The sequence below is a fragment of the Maylandia zebra genome, linkage group LG23 (genome assembly GCF_041146795.1).
Source record: "Maylandia zebra isolate NMK-2024a linkage group LG23, Mzebra_GT3a, whole genome shotgun sequence".
NCBI classification, from domain to species: domain Eukaryota; kingdom Metazoa; phylum Chordata; class Actinopteri; order Cichliformes; family Cichlidae; genus Maylandia; species Maylandia zebra.
In genome coordinates, this window is record NC_135188.1 from 10,703,499 (window position 1) to 10,726,646 (window position 23,148).

At 45.1% G+C, this 23,148-nt stretch overlaps 1 protein-coding gene across 11 annotated transcripts in view; it reads right to left on the reverse strand.

Annotated features, from left to right (window-relative positions):
• Window positions 1-23,148, reverse strand: part of patj (PATJ crumbs cell polarity complex component) — a 92,071-nt gene that overhangs the window by 23,018 nt on the left and 45,905 nt on the right. For all 11 annotated transcript variants that reach the window (XM_014414148.4, XM_014414144.4, XM_014414151.4 and 8 more), the window contains 2 exons: window positions 4,336-4,532; window positions 4,105-4,196 (listed from right to left, as the gene is read on the reverse strand). In XM_014414148.4, coding sequence (XP_014269634.1) covers window positions 4,105-4,196; window positions 4,336-4,532 — 289 coding nt within the window. The remainder of the gene's footprint in view (window positions 1-4,104; window positions 4,197-4,335; window positions 4,533-23,148) is intronic.

Consider the following 23,148-nt stretch of genomic DNA (forward strand, 5'->3'; position numbering starts at 1 on the left):
TGAAAAAAAAATGCACAGAAATCAATTATTTTTCAAGAAATATTAAATAGATTCAACATCTTTCTTCAACAAAATTGCAGACTGCACAGATGGTACCTTCCCAAAGGAAAAAGTACTATAGCTTACTAGGGTATATATATTAGACTTAATAGTCACTATATACAGTAATTGACTTCTATTCATTTTACATCAAATTAAAACTTTGGGTGTAAGATTCGGATAATTATTTATTAAAAGCTAGACATTTTAAATGAGAATAAGAAAGAAAAGTATGTCTTTGTGTCCCCTTTTCCCTGTTAATGCCCTATCGGCCCCCCTGGCTAAACTTTGCTAGATCCGCCCCTGCACAGTTACCAGCCGTCAGCTACGTAGAAAAAGATCCTCGAGTAGAAAGTAATAATAAATAAATTCTAACAACAGCTTATCAAGCTTAAACGTGCTGCTGTTGTTCAGCCACTGGTTTCCTCTTTCTGGTGCAAAGTGGGCCAAAAACAAACCAGAGAGACGGACTCGCGACAGAAAAGCCGATCAGCTGATCATTAAGCAGTTTCATGATTGAAGTAGCAGCGAGAAGAGGCAGTCGCTCCATATATCGCTTGCTAAGCTTAACGCAGGAATGCTTTACAAACATTCAGAGATGGACTTACACACTTGCTTTACTTCTCTCGGGGATAACTTTGTCGGAGATGAAATGCCGGGTTGCTAGCGAAGCTCCACATGCTATCCAGACCGCCGACAGGTCCCGCATGCCACAGCCGCTCTATCACGTGATGCATATTGTTCCGACGTGCTAACGTTCTGAGGTGAGTTACGGCGTGTTGCAAGTTTTGTGAGGTGCTTTCGTGATATTTAATGGATCGGATTACATTTTTTATTTTTCTCCGATATCCGATCCAGTAATTTAGGTCAGTATCAGACCGATACCGATACGTAATATCGGATCGGTCCATCTCTAGTAAATACTTACTTACACTATTGTGTATTTCACACGGAGAGATGCCAAACTGCCTTTCATTGTTCTTGTAACAGTGACAATAAAGAGCTATTCTATTCTATTCCTTATTGGAGAAGTAATCAGTAATTAGTTACTAATTACTTTTTTGAAGTAACTTGACCAACACTGGTAGTGTTACAGATATCTGTGAGTCAGTGCAGACCAGCATTTGTTACAGCTTCAGTCAGGTTTATCTGTTATGCTGCATTCGTCTTACACCAGCAGAAGAGAAGACTAACACTGACACAAACACTAAGTTGGAAACATCATCAGACTTCCTCTCAACAGTTTTGTGAATAATTACAAAAATAAAACAATGCAATGCTGCTAAATCAGGTGAAACGTATCAGTCAGGTTTCTGACGTCAGACGTCTCTGATGTCAGAAATCAATGATTCGATCAGGTCTCGTTAAACCTGTGAAGTCTGCGGGTTTTGATTGACCATCAGTCACACGTTTCCATCACTGTCTCAGGCCAACACTACAGCTGTCAGGAAGTGACAGACACCGGCGCCGGTGGATTGATGAGGACATCACAGACACATCAAAGTCAGCTGATTGTTGGTTGCTGCTTCCCTGGCTCAGTGAGCACTGATCTCCTGTTTTCCCTGTGATTTACTTGTTTCCATGCCGACACTGGGGTGCAGTGAACGACCAATCAGATGGGGTAAAGGAGATCTTTAGCAGTCTCACACTTCAGACTGACACCTTCATCCACCTCATATTGACCTGCTTTCTTTAATAAAAAGAAAATCAATTAAATAACTTTGAGATGCTCAGCAGTGAAATCTTAACTAAACATCAACCTGGTGGTTTGACCCCATCTAAATGATCAGTATGAGCAGCTTAATATTTCCTGTTTTTCTGCTACAGTTTCATGCAGAATTAGCCCCGTTATTAAAGTATGTTGCAGGGTGAGGCCCCATGAGACGCTTGCTTAGCTCCGATGTTTGTCTTTGTGAGTCTGTGTGATAAATCTGCCAATCATATAACAGTCAGGAAGTCTTAAAAGCAACATGATGTAGAAACCATGTAAACGTGATCTCATACAGAGAAAAACATCCGGAAGAGAAAATCCGCTGATCTACTGCAGCTCCCTCTCAGGAGGTCAGAGCTGCTTTGACCTGGTGGGCTGGTATGAGGCTATGGTGGTGTTGAAAGTGGGTTGGGATGAAGCTGCAGGGACACTGGGAGTGGGTTAGGATAATTCTGTGAGGATGTGAGAGCAGGTTGGGATGAAGCTGTGGGGATGCTGGGAGTGGGCTGGGAAGAAGCTGTGTGGACATGGCAGTGAGCTGGGATGCTGGGAGTGGTTGGAAGGAAGCTATGGGGGATGCTGGGAGTGGGCTGAGGTGTTGCTGTGGGGACGCTGGGTGTGGGCTGGGATTAAGCTGTGGGGTTGCTGGGAGTGGGCTGAGGTGTAGCTGTGGGGACGCTGGGTTTGGGGCTGGTATGAAGCAGTGGGAACAATGAGAGTGGGTTGGGATGTGAGCAGTCAATGAGCTGCGACTTTTGTCGTTCTGCGAATATCAAATCAAAGAGTGCATGAGAGCCTTACTCACAGATATACCCGCTAATCAGTAACCTCCAATCAAAATCTTCAAATTTCTCTCACCAAACCTGGAGAGAGGTACGGCCTGAAGCTCAGAGAAGGATTTCAACTTAAGTGTCTCTCATTCTGCTGTTTCTCTGATGGCTGAATTTAACTGATGAGTTAAATTAGAAGAGAACAGTGAGGACTTCATTCTTCACCTCTGCCTCTGACATCCTGTCGAAATGAGGGCTGCAGACAAAAAGTTGAATCCTATTTTTCCTTTTATCAAAGCTAACGTCTGCTTTTCACACTTTAATCAGCACAGATTGTTCATGTTTGAAGTCTGAGCACATTCACCTGAAACCATCTCCTCCCTTTCATCTCTCCTGTGCTGATAATTTGATCCACTTACAGCTCCGTCACGTCCCATATCAGGTGAAACTGAGTGACAATGTGGATAAACTCTCCTCAGAAAGAGGATGATAAGCGCGATGGTCTTCATCCTGTCAGGCTGAGGGTTTAAATCTGCGTGACGGAGTGCTAACCCGGCCCCATGAGCCAGGCTTTGGACTTAAACACACCCGCTTGCTTCAAAGCTGCTAATCACAAAAGATCATTTATGGATCTGCAGAGGAAGGAGGAGGAGGAACGAGGAGTATAATCTGCCCATCTCCTCCCTGGATCGTAAATGACTCCTCAGTGAGTGTGAAGGAGGCGTTTCACCGTCCCTGCTGTGGTAAAGCCTGAGCTCTGGGATGCTTTGAGCTTCATCTCCACAGCCTGGGAGTCATCCTCCACATCAGGAAGCAGCTTTTATTTTGAAGGGAATGCAGCTGTGTTTTCCTCAGACTCAGCTGAGCATGCTCAGTATGCATCAGCTGATGATGTGCTGCAGAGAATGCAGTGACAGGAAACAGAAACAGCTTGTTCTTCATGAGTTTCCTGCACAGACCTTCTCACTGACGCACAAGGTTATATTTTTGTGGATGAACGACAGCATCAGAGAATAACTATGATATTATTCACAATCAAGACACACAGCAATAGAACACGCTATACAGGATAAAAAAGGGGGCGGAGTCAGGAAGTGTTTAGGTCAGGAAACCGGGCAAAGGGTCTGATGCAGCTCACCAGACGGCTTTGCAAAGAAGTCTTTATTAATAATAATAATTCTTTAATAATTTTTAACAACTTAATGCACAAATATTGCTTTAATTATTTTAAAATGAAATATTATTACTGATATTTATTATTACTGTTTGTTTCAGCTGCTGTGAGATCAAATATTATTTAACTTAATTATATGAAATTTTAATTTTTTGTTTTTTGTTTTTTTTTTATTGCTGTAACAGGAGGAAGAGACCACAGCTTGCTGAATCAGACACTGAAAGGTTTATTTGTAAAATGACTTTTTTTGTTGACTGAATAAAAATGTTACTTATTAGTGTTATTAAACTAACACTGGTAGCAGCACCAGTGTTAGTTTAATAACCAAAAGGTTCCATAACGCAGCAGGCCACTGTGTATGGAACCTTTTTTAAATGCTCAGACTTTCCCACCATGCACTGCAGTCCTACCTGAGCAGGATGAGCTTCACCTTGGAGGTGGCACTCTTAATGATGGCTGAGGCGTTCTGGTGGCTCCGCCCATAAAGAATCTGGTTGTTAATCTGAAATGCAGACAGAGGGGTGGAGACGAGTTACCAAATTCCTCACACATGATTAAAGTCATCTCTCATGAACGCCATGCTTTCACTCTCACTGTGGTTGATGTAATTTATGTAAAATGATAATCTGGACTCTTCTCACCTCCAGAAGCTCATCTCCAATCTGAATGCGCCCATCGCGGGCAGCCGGCCCCCCGGGATGGAGCCCGACCACGAAGATGCTGACGCGGGAGCGATCCCTGTTCCCCGCCAGGCTGAGGCCCAAACCCTGCCGTTCCTTCTCCAGCTCCACGCATAGCAGCTCCCCTCGCAGGTCTCCATAACGCTCACACCACCGCTCTGCAGCCCAGGGAAGAGGAGGAGAACCAGGAGAGGAGAACAACCAACATGAGAAATTATACACCTCTCACAAAAACACTTTTTAATCAGAGCACATCATCAAGTCACTTAAATTCCTGGATATTGATCTGATCAGGTAAGGATCAGAGGGGGGTGCAATAGAGGGGCAACAATGAGACGACCCCAAACCAGGAATGTTTTTAATTTTCCCCTCCTCGTCTTTTATGACTGCATTTGGCTAAGATCAGTGTCACTGCTGGTAGCATGAGGTAATACCAGGACCCTACAGAGGTTGCACAGGTAGTTCAACTCCTCCAGCGTGGAACATCAATACGTGCCACTGCCAGAAGGTTTGCTGTCTCCCAGCACAGTCTCAGGAACATGGAAGAGATTCCAGGAGAGCCGGACAGGGCCGTAGAAGGCCTTAACCCATCAGCAATACCGGAATCTGATCCTCTGTGCAAGGAGGGAGAGGACGAGCACTGGAAGGGCTACAAAAGGATCTCCAGCAGGTTGCTGGAGTGAACGTCTCTGAACAAGCAACCAGACACAGGCTTCATGAGGGTGGCCTGAGGGCCCGATGCCTTCTAGTGCGCTCACTGCACGGCACCGTGGACCTGACTGACATTTGTCATAGAATGCCCTGTGCTGTTCACAGATGAGAGCAGGTTCACCCTGAGCACATGTGATAGACGTGAAAGGGTCTGTAGAAGCTGTGGAGAACGTTATGCTGGTCTGGGGAGGCTTATCCATGGAGAGACACATAGACCTCTGCAGGTGAGGCAACAGCACCCTGACTGTCATCAGGTATGAGGATGAAATCCTTGGATGCACTCTCAGACCCTACGCTGGTGCATAATCTTTTTGAGCAGTTATATAAATGTGCCAAGTTAAAAGACAAAGAGTCCGAGCACTGATAGAGGTTTATGGCTGTATTTGTTGGGATTCCCAGGAAGCCACTTACATGTGAAAAATAATGCCTCAAATTCACTCAGTGATCAGGAGCCCGGTTTTCGGATTGGCTCATAGACAGGGAGGAGGAGATAAAATTAAAAGCATGAAGGGGGAGGTGAAGAGGAGAAAAATGTGAAAGAAAGTGAATAAGAAATCCAAAACACAAGAGCAGAAGGGGAGGAGAGAAGAAAGAAGAACAAAGAGGAGCATTTAAGATGTGAAGGAGAAGAGTAACGAGGTGAGGAGGTAATTATGAAACAGAGAGGAGGGAGGATGAGACGAGGAGAAAAGCAGAGACAAATCTGGTGTCAAACAAAAATCAGTTTAATGATCTGTGAAAGAAACAACAAACGGCGAGGGTGAGGAAACCTGCAGCTGAGACTAAACTCCTCCACTGTCAGCAAACGTGCCTTTAATTATTGCTCTTCGTACTTACTGACCTTTCCAGAATCAGTGGCCGCTTTGAAGATGTGAAGGGTTTTGTGTTTTTGGATTTAAAGGTCACTGCAGTTATCAGAGATAAACTGAAAACCAGTAAATCACTTCAAACTGGAGAATAACTGAAACCAGACTTGATTTCCAGGAGACATTCGACAAATTTTACATTTCAAATGTCACGTTCACCGAGTCTGCTGAGACAGCAAACCATCAGCGGCTTCCTGTGACACCAAAGAAAACGTAAAACATCTGCAGTTAAAACGTGACGTTTTTCTTTAGTTTTTACATGGAAGCACAAAACTGAAGACATTAAAACTAATTGTACAAGCTGCAAAGGGAGGTGACACTGAAGGAGAGACTGTCCAGGTTCAAATCATCAGAAAAGTTCATTCTAATTAGCTTCAGCGCAAAGAAGAGGAGGGAGGTGAGGATGAGGAGCCATGAGATGATGACGATGACAGCATTAAAGAGTGCAGACCGATGCCGTCTGCTCACAGGATCATTCAAAGAACATGACCGTCAGCTGTGCTGATGATCAGGCACTTTAGCTGAACCAGAGTCTGAAGAAACTGGTACGATCATTCACAAAATGCATTTTGGGTAAACTTTCAGAACTGGTTAAAGCAGGTGAAAGGTCATGCTTTACCTCAGCATTGACCTGAGAACAGTTTAACGTGCCGGGCTGCAGCCTGCTCCTGTTATAACACACGACAGGTGAGTTTAGTTGGTGTTTTGGTTCAGCCTGCCTCAGTTTGCTGCGAGCAGCCAGAGACACGTATAAAGTTTGATTCACAGCCGAGCAAACCCGGTGAGGTCACGACCGCGTTGGTACTTACCGAAGCCACGCTGCCATGCCACGAAGGCAGAGAGTGCAGTATTTGTAATTTAATACATTTAAAATGATGATGTAAATGGGCCTCTGTCAGCATCAGAACCATGATCAGTGTCAGACTCGGAGATCAGTCCTGCAGCACTTTTTGTTTCCTTTTGTTTGCTCAGGTTCAAGCACCAAAACCTGCTTGTTGAGGGGGCAGGAGGTCAGACCCGTCCTGTGTTTGTGGCTCTGGGGCCCGAGGCAGCAGAAATTCTCTGAGACATGCCTGGAAACAAGTTGAGCGCTTGTTTTTAATCATCATGTTGCTGTCAGAGCACTTTCTGAGGAAAACAAGCTGCCACAAACGCCTCCTTTCCTCTGTGGCATCGACTCAAACGACCAGGTCAGATAAGATCTGATCGGAAGAAGCTGTCACACACTCAGCTACAAACGACTTAACACAACACCATGAAGCTAAGCACGTCGAGAATCATAGGAAATATCTGAGATGGCAAACAGCCACCCCAAAATATCGTCCACAGCTGAATCACATTCATACATGGACCCGAGAAGAGCCCGCTCTCATCACTAGCTCCTCACACGCCACCTCAGGTACCTGAGGTCACTGCAGCTCCTCTGACATCCAGCAGAGGCAACAGTGAGTCAGGCTCCACAGACCTGATGTTAAAATGTCACAGCAGAAACAAACATGTTTACAGCCTGATACACAAATTGTGTGGTTTGGTATTAGGGGCGTGGCCTTTGCGAGTGACGGGTGGATGGTGACACAGGTAACTGTAGCTGCTACCTGTCTGCTAGCTTCACCTGAACGGGACCTCTGCACTGTGTTTGTGATTTTGGAGCTTTGTGAGCACCCCATCCTCTCACACAAATATGGTCACAGCCAAAATGCTAAAGCAGAGCGTCTGAATGTCCATCTTCTATTTACAGTCTATAGTTGCACACAGACTTTCCCTGCAGCGTTTCCATAAAACACTAAATATAAAAAGAACTTTGCATTTGTCTGTGTGAAGCTGGAAAACAAAAATATCTACAGAAAACACACTACCATGCTATTAAAATCTCACACATACACACGCAAACACAGTTTAATCAAAGGCTAACAGTTTTCAGACGGGAGGCAGGTGTGTGTGTGTATTTAATGAGCTATTAATAGCTTTAATGTGACAGGTAACTGCAGGTGTTAATGCCTCTCGGGGTGAGGAGAGGTGGCTAAAGGACGGAGCGCCTCCATCACCGGCTGCTGCTCTGATGATGGAGGCGTGTCAGGAAGAGGAGCAGGCGCACCTTTTATTGTGTGTTTAATGTGAATTAAATTGTTGGGAGTGCTTCTCTTTGTCAGGATGACAGGATGTCTTGTTAAGCTCTCCTTCAGGAGGCTCAATGTGTTCAGCTGCCAGAAATCTATTAAAAATACATAAGGAGCTAAACTGCTGCCCTACACCCGCAGCACAGAAACCACCAAATTAATTAACCACTTCCACTCCGCTGCTCTGGCCACTCATTTGAAATGGTTTATCAAAGCAGCAGAATGCAGCTCAGAGTTTGGTGTTCAGACTCAGTTCATGGACTGCAGGTGCGTGGTGGTGGACGATGGGACAGCAGCTACGTGTCACAGACAGGACATTATCCAGATGATTAAATAGACTCAGAACCCTGACGGTGAGTTTGGGCTCCGCCTCATTTATGGTGGAAAGATTTTGCAGCAAAAATTGTCCAAAAGGTATAAAAGATTGAATCAAGTTCAGAAACCCAGCAGGTCAGCCTACTTAGCTGCTGCACATCTCCATTCCACTTTGCAACCCACCTTCACCCAGTGCCTCCTCTCATCACTGTCATATCTGTTATGGATGAGGCTCCACCCTCCTGCTGAGGTCACAGAAAAGTCAGTCTGCAGCTTTTAAACAACCAGCAAGAGAAAAATATCAGTTTTTAGTCTTTTCTTCATTATAAATTAAAGTAAAACAGTTTCTCACACTTCAGTGTTTTTAAAGAAGCTAGTTTTAGGCAGATGGAGTGGTTACCCAACATTTCAAAATATATCACACAGGTATTCAGATCTCCTTCTTCGGGTTTGGGAAAGAGTCGTCCATGAGTAATTGGGAGGAGCAGAGGCAGAATGCGGTGCTGCCCTCACCCATGGTTATTCGCTTTGGGTAAGGAAAGAAAGAACGAGGCATGGACTACAAGAAGCTCAGCTGCTTCTTCGTACTGAGCAGAGCCAGCAGAGGTGGTGCAGCGTCTAATCATGGCACCCTTCGGGGAGGAGGACTGGGAGGAGATAGACTGCGAAGTCATTGGAGAGATTTTATATCTCATCTGGGCTGAAAGCAGCTGAGGATCCCTCAGGAGGAGGCCAAGCACACTTTCAGGAAAAATCCATGTGGAATATGACACCATTCCCACCTCAGCTTCGGATAAAAACAAGAGGATGGGCAGGTGGGTGAATGTGACCTGCCGAAGTGGTCATCATTACTTCTACTGGAAAGTGAGCAGGAAGTTTATGCAGACCCTGAACTGCAGGTCATAAAAGCTTAAATGTAGATTTAAGGGTTTGTGTGCATACACACACACACACACACACACACACACACACACCAAGCCAAAAAACACACTGTGACTACAGGGGGCGCTGCAAAGACGGCGCACATGCATATCAATATATCAATGCAGCACACAGGCTGCCTTCAGCGTGATGGCACCAAGCACCGACTGTCACATAGGGCTGCTCGATTATGGCAAAAATGATAATCACGATTATTTTCACTGAAATTGAGATCTCGATTATTTGGCGATTTTTATTTAACAATAACAATGTATTGAATAATGACTTTAAAGATTGTCAAAAAATAATATAAAATAGTGTGCAAATACTGATAACAGTGCAAATGTTTGCAATATAAAAAATAAATGAAAAATGTAAACATCTATGTTTAGTAAACTTTGCTACGGTGTTGCTCTGTGGTGCAGCTACAACACCGTAGCAAAGTTTACACACTATGTCTACTTGATCCACGTCTGACTCCGTGAACCATAATGTTTCCACACCACTGAAGTTTTTTTTTTTACCTCTCTTTTCAACCAACAGCAGTCACTCTCCTCTCCAAATAACTTCTGCTTAGCTTTCCGAGCTTCCCTCGGGTCCTCTTAATCAGCGGTCCCCAACCCCCGGGCCTCGGACCAGTACCGGTCCGTGAGTCGTTTGGTACCGGGCCGCGAGAGTTGAGGCTCAGGTGTGAAATGTATAGTTTTCAGGGTTTTTATCGGTTTTCAGCGTTATTTTGTTATCGTTTTTATCGTTTACTCGGTTTTCCTTGGTCTTTTCACGTGTGTTATGAATAAATTTTATTTTTTTCGGTACCGGTACTAGTTTTATTTTGTTGTATTTATCCGCGACACCTTAAAGGCCGCTCCATGAAAATATTGTCGGGCATAAACCGGTCCGTGGCGCAAAAAAGGTTGGAGACCGCTGCTCTTAATTGTTGTGACACATGTTCGAAATGCAGAGAGGTGCGCTCGATTTGCCACACGGAGCAGCGCGAGAGTAAAGCACAAGGGAGGGGCTAATAATCGGCTCAGTCATTTTTAATGATCGTTGAAAGCCCAGATCGTAATCGAGATTAAAATTCGATTAATTGAGCAGCCCTACTGTCACACACTGATGAACACTGTCGCTCTAGCCTGCAGCAGGTTCTCTCTCTCTCTCTCTCTCTCTCACACACAGCAGGATGGTGGCGTTCCCCTCAGTGTGGTATTCCACTTCATGAATGTTGCTCCAGTTTGTCTCTATCACTTTTCTTCAGAGCCTGCAACCTGGTTTTATTGGGTCCATGAGACCTGATTTTTGCCCCATTTTTTTAAACTTTTCATTCCGCCCTTCCTCTAACACTCTGTAGTCCTCAAGGACAGTTTAGTCCAGTTTAACGGCAGCAGTGGCTCAGGGACCGCCCCCGATGCGTTCATCAGAGTGTGAGGGCTGCACAAGGCGTAAAAAAGCAAATACAAGCTCAACATGATCCACATTACCATTCCTCTACAGCACTGTGGTCCAGTTTGTCTGCAGTGACCACACACACACACACACACAGCAGTGACAACCTGTCACACAAAATCCTCCGTGACGGGGTGTCAGATTCAAAATCTGAATCTGTGTGTGCTTCTAGCAAGGTGACATGTCACAGTAAATCAGTGCACACACACATTCTGAATTTGGTATCCCTTTACTGTGTGTGTGTGTCTGCTGTTTGGTTCAAATATTTCACATCATCCGTAAAACTAAAACCCAGCAGGCACACGACAGGACCTGACGCTGCTGAACAGACACGTGAGCCGAAGTAACAGGAAGACTTTGGTGTGATGACACAAGCCAACATTCGTGATACAGAAAAAACAGGCGTGCAGCAGCTGGATGATGAGAATGGAAATGCAGATGTGTGTGTGACCTTTGACTGAAAGAACAGTGGCTACTCTCAGCGCTGGAACAGTAGGAGAACATGTTGTCATACCGGCACGAGATAAATGCCTGAAAGATTTCAGCCCTATCCTGTAATCAAAAGCGGTCATGTGACCATTTCAGTCCAGCCCAGTCTTAAAAGGAGTTTCCAACAATAAGATAAAATGCTGAGGAATATCAGGAAAAGGCAGAAGTGAGTGTGTCTGCTGCTGCATATCACACAGTAAAGGCTCATGTGGATACATTTGTAATGTGTTACCTTGGCTCGCTCAAAGGTAAGTCAGTGTGGCACTGTGCCCATGCACACCACTCTCAGCCCACACGCTTCAATCAGGGGAGAATAACAAGACATGCACAACATTTATCCATCTTTACTTTAGTGCACAAACGTGAGTCCATAATAAAACCTGCAGGGAGGACAGCAAAGTGAACAGTGAAGCTCTACCACGTCAGAAATCCACTTCCTTCGGGTATTGGTTCGTTAATATCACAGATAGAAATGTGTCCGAAAACAGATCAAATGTAAATTATGCACATCTGAAGGTGTTACTGATGTCTGCATTTCACAGTAATCACGCCCAGGTGTTACAGGCACCCAAAGGAGCCCATCAAGACCCTGAGCTCCAATCCTCACAGCATCGCAGGTCGGCCACACCTTATTCCTCTCATTAGATTACTGTAACGCTTTGTATTTGTGCCTAAATGATGCAGCATTTTCCCGCCTACAGTAACAGTGCTCACAGTCTCAGAGTCACACCAGCCTGTTGCAGCACCAACTCAGTGCTGCACCCTGAGAGCCATCACAGCTCCATCCACACCTGAAAGCCTTTTAGAGCCAACCTGTACAACATTACGTCCTGTCAGTGTGTGTGTGTCTCCGTTTTCTTCTTCACTTATTTTTATTTTTTCCTTTCCTGTCATTTTAGGTTTTTTACAACTTCTGCGATGTCGATCGCAGCTGCAGAGATCAACTTTATTTTCTGGATGTCCGCATCTCACAGCCGGCTGCGAGTCGGATCTGCACACACACTACAGTAAATGAATTAACGTGTATCTGAGGGTGGAAACACTCCTCTTCTCCTTCAACACATACAACAGGTCAGCTAAATTAGACAAAGCGTGCGGGTCATGTGGAGGAGGTGTGTGCTGTATTGTGAAACGCTGCCTTCATTATTAGAACCTTTTTACAGCTGTCGAATCACTTTTATCCTCAAAGATGTCAGCAGCTGATCCGGAAGATGAACAATTAAATCGGAATCTCGTTAACTAATAATAACAACGTGTTAACGTTCAGCACTTTACCCCTCGGTGTCTACAAAGAGGTACTCAGCCAATCACATCTCAGTGTTCACTCCACAACAGCTGTTTGGACACGTAACAGCATCCGACCAATAACAGACTGATAGTGGTACCTGAACCTGCACCATTGTGCAGGAACAAGGTGACAGCAAGGTGAGACACAGTTACTGAACACACACACACACACACACACACACACACACACACACACACACACACACACACACAGACCACGTATATACACACACACAGACACACACACACAGCCACACAGACCCACATATACACACAGCACTTCTGAAATATGACTTCCTGTTTCTGGGGATTATTTTAACTGAACCCAGTGATGGGGCTGATGAAGTGTGATGTGCTGCACTCTGGTTCGGCACCCACACCCAGATCTGGCAAAACGTCACTGGTAAGCTTCTTTAGCCTTTACGTGTTCGCCTAACCCAGTTTAATGTGCAAGAGTTTCTCAAGGCTGACAAACAGAAAATAAAGAAATTCAAATAAAGAACGAAATGAAAAACTGTGCGTTTTATTTCTGCACGTTAGAATCGTGTCTGTCTAACATATGAGCTGAAGTACAGCTTCTGTAGCTGAGCGACACTTAACACACCAATCAAACTAATGCCACCCAACCACACACACATCATTCACGTAGATTTCAGGTGAATCACCACCTGAATCCGTGAATGACACAAAGGAAATGATGTAGAGGTTTCCACCAAAGACAGAAACGTCAACATTCAGTCACATGCTCTATTTAACCTCACTGAGCTGTCTGAGTCTCTTGTGACTGCAGAGATCATAAAATCCAGCTGGGCTATAAGCAAACAAAGGACTGATAACTCTGTGCCAAACGCCATGATTAACTGGCACCACTTTAAAACGATGCACCTGAATTACCGATGCCCATCTGGTTAAAAGGCCTTTGCCTTGGCTTCATCACTTCCTCTGCTGACGTTGCAGGAAAGGACTCCATGTTAAATATGTTTCTGTGATCATTTATCATCGTTTTCTGTCCAAGCAGAAAATAAGTATCGTCTTAAACAGGGCTGTAGACTAATCTTTGCCATGGTTGTACTGGTGCGCCTAACTTAAGCACACCAGCACAAAAGTTAGGCGCACCCAAATTGTTCAACCGTATCGCTTAACACCGCAGTTTTACATGTGCACTTTTTTGGGGGGGAAATTGATGTCCATACAGACAATATTGATTTGTAAATGATTAACTAACAATTTTGTGCTTGTGCTTAAAATGCGTTGGCACTCTTTGGCAATATTGTAGACAATATTAAACTTAATCATCACATCGGCCTCCTCTGACGACCTGTTTGCTGCTGCCTGCCGCTGTGGGGAGAGGGGACACTTGGGCAGTGCATTTATCACGACATATAATGTGTTTTCTGGATACATTGTGCTTTTTCAGCGTTCAGTGATTGATGGCTCCGTGTCAGAGCACTGGCTATGAATTTCAAATGGATCAGGCCTTAACTTTAAAAAAAAAAAAAAAAAAAAAAAAAAAAGAGGTTATCAATCGTTCTTATCTTTTCTCATTACCCACAGCTACATCCACTTCTGTCGGGCCTAGGCTATTCACTAGGGCTGGGTATCATCACTGATTTCTATAATCCATTTGATTCCGATTCACAAGGTCCCGATTCGATTCAATTTTGCCTCAGACAGTCAGAAATATTATAACTCTGATCATTTATCAGTACTGACACTTATGAGACTTTTTAGAAATGTGAGCATCACAGCAGATGCCTTTGTGTCAAAGTAACTGAGAATAAAACACAGAAAACATGAAGGAGATTTTGCTGGCCTGGCTTTTCATAGCAGATAACCTTAAAAATATTCTGCATTTTTGCATATTTTTAAAAATTTTGAATTTCTTCAGTATTGAACAGCAGAAATTAGGCTTTCTTGTCCGAGGTCATTTAAGTAAAAAGAAAAAAAAGAAAGACAGCGGCCGACAGCGCTGTAAACAACGGTGGACTGGTGGGTAATAAGTGAATGAATAATGCTGAAAACAGAGATTTGAGAAGGGAAACTGTTCTTGAAGTACAGAGAGAGAGAGCTGTGCATGAAGTGTGATTTTATCGTGGTGGAAGCAAAATAGCAAAAGTAAGAGGGAATTCATGACGATGTTTATCAAATGTGAAGCGTAGTATGCTGCTTCTTTTGCTACTGGCTCGGTGAATTTTGGTTGGAGACAGACGAAACCTGCAGCTCAGAATCTAGCGCAAAAAAGACGTAAAGACAGCGCGGACCCGACGCATCAGAATCAGTGAGCTGTCGGCTTTCAGCCCCGACGGTGTGTCCGTGTACGGGCCGTCGGGTGAGAAAGCCGAGAAAGAAAAAGCTGATCTGATGCGTCGGGTCCGCACTCTGTGTTTACGTCTTTGTGTGGAATCAGTTTACCTGACCTTATTTGCTGTTTGGTGGTTGTTGAAATAGTTTTGTGAGCTTTAACCTGAGATTCTGGCGTTTCTGGCAAAATACATTTATATTTAAAAGTCGATTCAGGATTTAATGAATCGATATCGCTTTATTCAAGCTACTCACCTGCACTTTCAACTGGACCACGGTTAATCAGAGAGGTCCCGCCCCTGGCTATCTCTGATTGGTTTAGACCATGATAGGGGCATAATGTGTGTCTTGACCACACGAAGAGTTTTGGTTGTTTTTTTTTTACTCAAAGTTTTTTTAGTCGTACTATTGAACATTTTGGTCGCACTCTAGAGCCCTGGTCTTAAATCTGTGCTGAGGATGTTCAAACTGTTCACTGTTTTTACACATCACAGACCTCTCCTGTCCCTGTCCATGATCAGCCAGCTGTCAATAAAGATAAAAAACCCAATAATACAAACTGCTGAGGCTCAGCTCCACCTGAACACTTCAAAGGTCTGGCATTAAAAGCAGGAAACGCCATCAGCTGATTTATTCCAGCGCCCTCTGGGACAGACAGACAGACAGGCGGCTGCTGCAGCTTCTCCTGGCTTTGATGCGTCACGCACGAGCAGGAGTGTGTTTGTGCTGATAATGGGCCAGTAACGGGATGTGTGCTGGAAACAGAGATACCTGCGTGAGGCTGAACTCAGGTGGAAAAGCTGCTGGAAACGAAGATGCACAAAGCCCGACTCCCTGCCAAGCTCCCGCGTTGTTCCTGAATCCACCTGACTGTGGACATGACAACATCCACAAAGAAAATGCTCTGCAGGCGCAGTGAGCTGCAGGAAGGACGCCACATTCATTAAAGTGCCTCCAGCAGTGGAATGAATGAAGGCTTTTAATGATCCTTCTCTCTGAGGTCTGCCTGACAGCATTACTATTCATTTTTCTCACCCTTAAGCCAAGCGCTTCAAGCTTTTCAGGATTCACAGACTTTAAATCTAAGTGGACGTTTTACAGTTTGGAGCTCGTATAAACAAAACTAAAAATGAATAATGCAGCTTCACGGATGGATAGCAACACACTGTTCTGACCAATTATCAAAGTCCAAACCTTAAACAGGAAGCCAAACCCTCTAGTGTCTAGCAGAGGCAGCAGTGAGTCAGTCCAAATCCCATGTTAAAACTTTAACATATCTAACCAGCTGTGTAGCTCTGCAGTTCTTAACGGTTTCATTCAATTCAATTTTATTTATATAGCACTTAATATCATGTGAGGTAAAGAACCTACAATCATACAGAGGAACCCCAACAATCAGACGCCCCTAAGCACTTGGCGACAGTGGGGAGGAAGAAACCTCCGGCAGAACCGGGCTCAGGGATGGATGGCCATCTCAGAGACAGGCTGGTATTTCCAGCTCCAACTACCAACCAGGCCCGACCCTGCTCAGCTTCTGAGACGAGATCAAGCGTGCACAGCCACACCAGCCTGAGCTAAAGTATCTGCTACCATTAACCGATTTTTTACACACAGAAAAAAGCAGTCTGATCAGGTTTGTGGTCTGTTCAGTCTAAATCAGAGTCCAGACCTGAGTTTGGCTTTTCTGAGAACAGCACAGCTTTAACGATGCACTCACAGTCTGCTTTTATTACATATAGTGAGCTTTATGCTGCCAGCTGTTCAAAAGCAGCCATGGGAGCCGTTGGCAACCATCAATTTGGCCGTCTTCTTTGAAACTTGCTGGCATTTGATGGCCTCTGGTTGGTGCTCTGCTGCTGGCCTCTGCCTGTGTGGACAGCTCTTTAACACTTTCCCTCAAACACCCTAACGACCTGTAAGAGTAAACGGGTCACATTTACATCAGATGTAGCTTTGAATCCTGTATATGACTTCCTCTATTGTCTGTTCGTGCTCATTAGAGACGGCTATCGAGTGGCTCTTTCCTAACAGCCATAGCCCGTCTGAATAAAACCATTAGGGACAATAATGCTGTGTCTTAAAACCAGCGGCCCTTTTAATGGCTTATAAAGCAGCACTGTCACCTCTAATGTCTGAAAGCAGTTTAAGAAAGACACTAAAGCTGCAGAGAGCATCCTCCTTCAAGCTGTGTGCATCAGTGCTGCAGTAGCTCCTGGAGGTCACTGCAATGCAACAGCTCAGCCTGCTGCACACACACCGTCCCATTTTCATCACTTCAGGGGACATCACATCGACTTGCGTTCATTTCCTGCAGAATTACTCAACCTTTAAACCAGCTCATCCCCACAAAACGTAATGATTTAAAGTACAGCGACCAGTTTGTCTCTAAAAGGAAGTCCAGTCCCTACAGCATGAGCAATACAAGGGTGCATTAATCTGCCTGGACCAGTCCAGTTAGCAACAACACATCTCTGCTCAAAGACGATGATTTAAGGACAACACACAATCGAGGACGCATCCACACTGACACACAATTAAATATCACACACAGATCAGTGTGTGTGTCCGAGATGAGGCTGTGCACCGCTGCACGGCTCACATCGTCTTCTAACCTAAGCAGCACGGAGTGACTCAGTACCTCACATTCCAGCTAGCAGGACCCTGAAAAACAGGTAAAGCTAAATGGGACGCAGCCAACATTAACCTCATAAATTACAGCGACGCTGACAGCCCGGTTGCTCTGCTGAGAAAAAGGTCGATGGAGCACACGCTGTGAATGCGATTGGCTGCTCTGGAGCGCCTCTGTAAGCGAAACTGATGGTGGATTAAAGTTGGGTTGGTTTCTATTTTCCGTTAGTCTGTGTTATTGATTAACATCTCCTTTAACACCTGAGGTAGCTCCTTTCAGTAAATGAAGACATGCAGTTCAAAGACGATACCCCACAAAGCTTAGACTGCTTTCCCAGAGTTCTGAAAGCTCTCATTTCTATATTTTAGTTTATTTTTTTCTGTCACACATAATATTATAATATTTTACAGCCCACTGGCTCATATGGTGTAAAAGCAGACTCAGAACACTTTGGGGATGTGGCCGAGGGCCGGGAACAAAACACGAACCCCCGGCCGAGACCAGTTTCTCAGCAGAATGAGCCTCCTAAGATCCAGACGTGTGCATGTTATGTTAATCTGATGATTACATGTGGTACTGTGGTAGCCCTGAGATGGACTGGCACAAACCCAACCAGGTACTTTTGAGTCCCTAAACAAAACCAGCAAGACGAAGTCAAAGGGGGAAACAGAAGAGAAAACAACCATATACAGGACACAAACTGCAGTCTACGCCGACGCTACACTCCAACCTCCTAACGTGGACGGACTGGTCGGTTATCTCAGCGGCTGGTGTTTCCACAGTTGGTGCATCAAGGTACTGATGCCAGCATGTGTGTAAAGCAGATCTGACAAAACGTCATTAAATTATATTCTTGCTGTCTTGACCGAGAACTGGATAAGCTATAAGTAGGAAGGTGGGTGGCTGGATGGATGGAACTATACTTTTCTAAGAGTCTTGTAGGAACACTACAGTGTTTTTATATTTGAATTAATTTCAGTTAAATTTCTACAGCGCCATTTGACATCAACAGTCGCCCCAACATGCTGTAAAATAAAAACAAAATAATATTAGAGGGAGTGCCCCATGAACAGCACCTGGTGATGGTGGGAAGGAAGAACTCCCTTTAACAAAACATGACTTCCACTAAAACCAGGATCGGGGAGCGGCAGCTATCTGGCACAACTGGTTGGGATGGTAGCGGATATATATATAATTTTTACTGGTGGTTTTGATAACAGCTAATAAAAAATAGAATAGATGCAATGAGATGGATAAAATGTAGGACGCGTGATGAGATTAGATGAAACATGCAAAGCCAAAGTCATTCACAGCGCAAAATCTTATAAGGACCTCTTTTAGCCCTCTGAGGTCTGAAGCAGGGACGATACTTTCTGCTTCCATGCGCCCGGAAGCAGAAAGTGACGTAGACTTCGTTATTGCACAGTTAGCGCTAAGATCTGGACGTTCATGTGCCTGTTGTTTGTCTCCAGCTGCTCGCTTCTACAGCAGCGTATAACTGAGGCTTAAGGAATCATCGAGGGATGACCTGATCTCCAAGCTCTGTGCTGATATTCACTCTTACACAAAACTAAAGTCCTTTCTGTTTTTCTTCACAAAATCAAGGCCAGGGTTGACACCAGTGATGACTTACACCTATCAGGGTCAAACAAATATTAGGTCCACTGTAAACACTGCCAGGTAAAGCTACTGTGGCATAAACGTCTAAAATGCCCAATGTCTTAGTTTGATTGGAAACAGCTGCCAAGTTAAGGAACATCTGGACGAAATACACTATATTGCCAAAAGTATTCACTCGCCCATCCAAATCCCTCATTCCAGGTGCTCCATCAGTTTCATGTCCACAGGTGTATAAAATCAGCATCTGAGCATGCAGACTGCTTCTACACACATTTGTAAAGAATAGCTCGCTCTCAGGAGCTCAGTGAGCTCTAGTGTGGTGCCGTGATAGGATGCTAGGAATGTCCTCGCAACCAAATACTCCACAGTCAGCTGTTAATGGGATTATAACCAAGCGGAAGTGACTGGGAACGACACCATCTCAGCCACGAAGTGGTCGGCAACGTAAATCAGAGAGCGGGCTCAGTGGAAGCTGAGGATCATGGTGCACAGAGTTCACAGACTTTCTGCAGAGTCAACCGTTAAAGACATCCAAACTTCACGTGACTTCAGATTAGCTTAAGAACAATGCGTGGAATGGGTTTCCATGACAAATGCATCCAAGCCTTACATCACCAAACAAACAGCAAAGCATTGGACGCAGTAAAGCAAAGCACATGCCACTGGACTCTAGAGCCGTGGAGACATGTTCTCCGGAGTGACCAATCACACGTCTCCGATGGTAAAATGGTAAATGGCCTGTATTTATATAGCGCTTTACTAGTCCCTAAGGACCCCAAAGCGCTTTACATATCCAGTCATCCACCCATTCACACACAGGTGATGGCAAGCTACATTGTAGCCACAGCCACCCTGGGGTGCACTGACAGAGGCGAGGCTGCCGGACACTGGCGCCACCGGGCCCTCTGACCACCACCAGTAGGCAACGGGTGAAGTGTCTTGCCCAAGGACACAACAACCGAGACTGTCCAAGCCGGGACTCGAACCGGCAACCTTCCGATTACAAGGTAAACTCCCGACTCTTGAGCCACAATCGCCCACGATGGACGAGTCTGGGTTTGTGTTTGCCAGGACAACGGTACTTGTCTGACTGCACTGTGCCAAGTGTAAAGTTTGGTGAAGGGGGACTATGGTGTGGGGTGTTTTCCAGGAGTTGGGCTCCACCCATTAGTTCCAGTGAAAGGAACGCTTCATGCTTCAGCATACTTTGGACACTTTCGTGTTCCCAACTTTTTGGGAACAGTTTGGGGATGCCCCCTTCCTGGTGTGAAGAACTTGACTGACCTGCAGCAAAAATCCTCATAAACATTCTTAAATCTGCATGAAGGCTTGTCTGAAGAGCTGAAACTGTTACAGCTGCAAAGGGCCGACATCCTATTAAACTGTGTGGATTAAGAATGGGAGGTCAGTCAGTTTTGCACACTCTGAAGGCAGACAAGTGAACACTTTTGGCAGGATGGTGTACGCTGCCCTCTGCCTCCAGACCGAGCTCCACGCAGCAGAAACAGAATGCTTGCCGGGACAATCATGTGACCTGACATATGTGATGGATGCATTTATTATCATCGGTCATGGTGCAGCTCAGAGCCCCAATCTGTGGTCCTGATACTGATGCAGCACCACATGGGGAACCTGAGAGCGAGCCCATGCCCGTCACACATACACAGCAAAATACATCATAGGTAAAAGTGCTGCTGTCTCTCTCCCCTCTCTCTCCCTCTCTCTCTCACACACACACCAAAATAATGCAGCACACACATGATTTGTCTTTCCCCACCTGATTGTGTGCAGACACATGCACACAGGTTAAAGGTGACCCCTACTCGATATGTTGACGGGGATCAGGTAGGAAAGCAAACACACACACACACGTAATGAGCCGTCTCATAACTCAGCTCTGACAGACGCTTGATAATCCACTAGAACACACACACACACACACACACACACACACACACACACACACACACGCGCACGCACACACACACACACACACACAGAGTGAGAGCGCATACTAACCTGGAGGCAACATAGTCCATACTTCAGTCTTCACACGCAGAGATAAATCCACATGTACGGCAGAGAGTGTGTGTGTGTGTGTGTGTGTGTGCGCTGTCTCAGTTTCAGCTCTGCTGTGGCGCTCTGATCTCCAGAAAATGTGATGTGTGCGTGTGAGAGAGAGAGCTGGCTGCTGTGATGCTGAGGCTGAGAGCGACGTACAGCTCTGTTATACACTCAACCTCGATTACTCCCTTTCCTCATCCCCGGCTCTCCCTCTCCCTTCACCCTCCTCCTGCTGCTGCTCTACCTTTCCTTACCCCTCTCCCTCCCCCTCTCCTGTGCATTTTTCTCTCTGTCCCAATCCTTTTCTCCTCTTCGTTCTCCATTAGCACTCCTCCTGGTAAAGATGTTCATTGGTGCCTCGCACACATTTACGGTCACAGCCCTTCATTTACACTTGCTTCAGAAAGTAATCAGCCCAGTTCTATTTTTCATTTTTAATGATCGTTTCTACACAAACTGATCCCTGAGTAACTGGGATGGAAAACTGAACATTTTTTTAGAATGTTTTCATATTTCTTGAAACGCTGGCGTGGAGAAAGCAGCAGTCAGTTATAACCAGTCAGAACTATGAAGGACGGGCATCGGACCTTTTAATTGATGGTGTGAAGTGGACAGAGGCTGGACAGTGAAGTCAGCAGCTCATAGGCTGACACGCTGGCGGACCCTACAGCAAGAACCTGCCGCTGTCTCTCTTTGCTGCGATGAGAAGAGTTCAGCTGGTGCCTCAGATCAGTCCAGCTACTGCACCATGAAGATGTGGTTGATGAAGAGTGCCAGAGATGGTCCTTCCAGCAGGTTCTCACAGATTCACCAGCTCTGTTCTGATTGGGATCAACAGCCAAAGACTCATCACTGTTTTATAGCTGATGGATGGATATTCAGTAATTCATTCGTAGTCTTGTCCTGTGTCCATGCTCTTTCTTCTCAGGTAGGAACCCCACCCTTCCCTGTACCAGGTTCGTCTGTGAGGTCTACACAGCCCTTAAAGACTATGGTTTGGACATTCTTGGTCTTTCTTAAGAACCTTCAGCATCTTTAATCATCTCTGGAGCTGTTCAATGACACATGACTCAACAATGCCTGGAGAATTTTTAACCTCCATAATAACCTAAAGAAGTAGCTACCTCATCATCCTGCTTTATTACCAAAAGCATTAAACATGGTCAATGGTGCCCAGAATGACCTATTTTGAACCTACTGGAACCACATCATGAATCACAAAGGGCTCTAGTGGGATTTCTGGACTCCCCTTTAGTTAACTCTCAATTCTGGACAAGTAAATTCTTTTTAAAGTTGACTTTGAACTTTCTAACAGCTCCCTTCAAACCACAATCTAAACCTTCATAAAGGCTCAAAGGACCACCTTAAATGTTCCCAGCCCAGCTCCAGGACTCCTGGAATTCCTGCAAGGCCTTAAAACCATGCCTGAGAAACTACAGCTTTGAAGATATGCATAATTAACACAAGCAGGCTCTAAATGATGCACTTGATACCAACAAGATGATAAATGATGTTTATGAATGTCGAGGCAATCAAAGAGGCTGGGGGTGGAGGCTATATAAGGACAGGAAGCTGGGACACACACACACACACACACACACACACACAGAGCAGTGTGTTGTTACAGTCTGCAGGGAGTAGATGTATGCAGCCAACTCTTCTATTATGGTAGCTCATTGATCCAACACACACCCACAAACAGACACACACACACCCACACACACAGAGTTCAGGCAGCCCCTTTATCACCATTCATGCTAGCACCTCCCCTCCAAGTTGACATGACTCACAAATAAAATGCAACCACGTCATCAAACTGTCTGAGGCAAGGAAGCTGCCCAAATTAAGACCCCCCCTGGCTTTTTTAACTCCGGACTCTCTCCGAGTCGCTATGCATGCTTCACAGTTCTTTCTCTCATACTGGGTATCATGCTGCTTTAGCTACTCCCCTTTAAGACTTTCATAAACTGATGGTCTGAACAAATGAGGTTGGAGTTTTTGGACACTA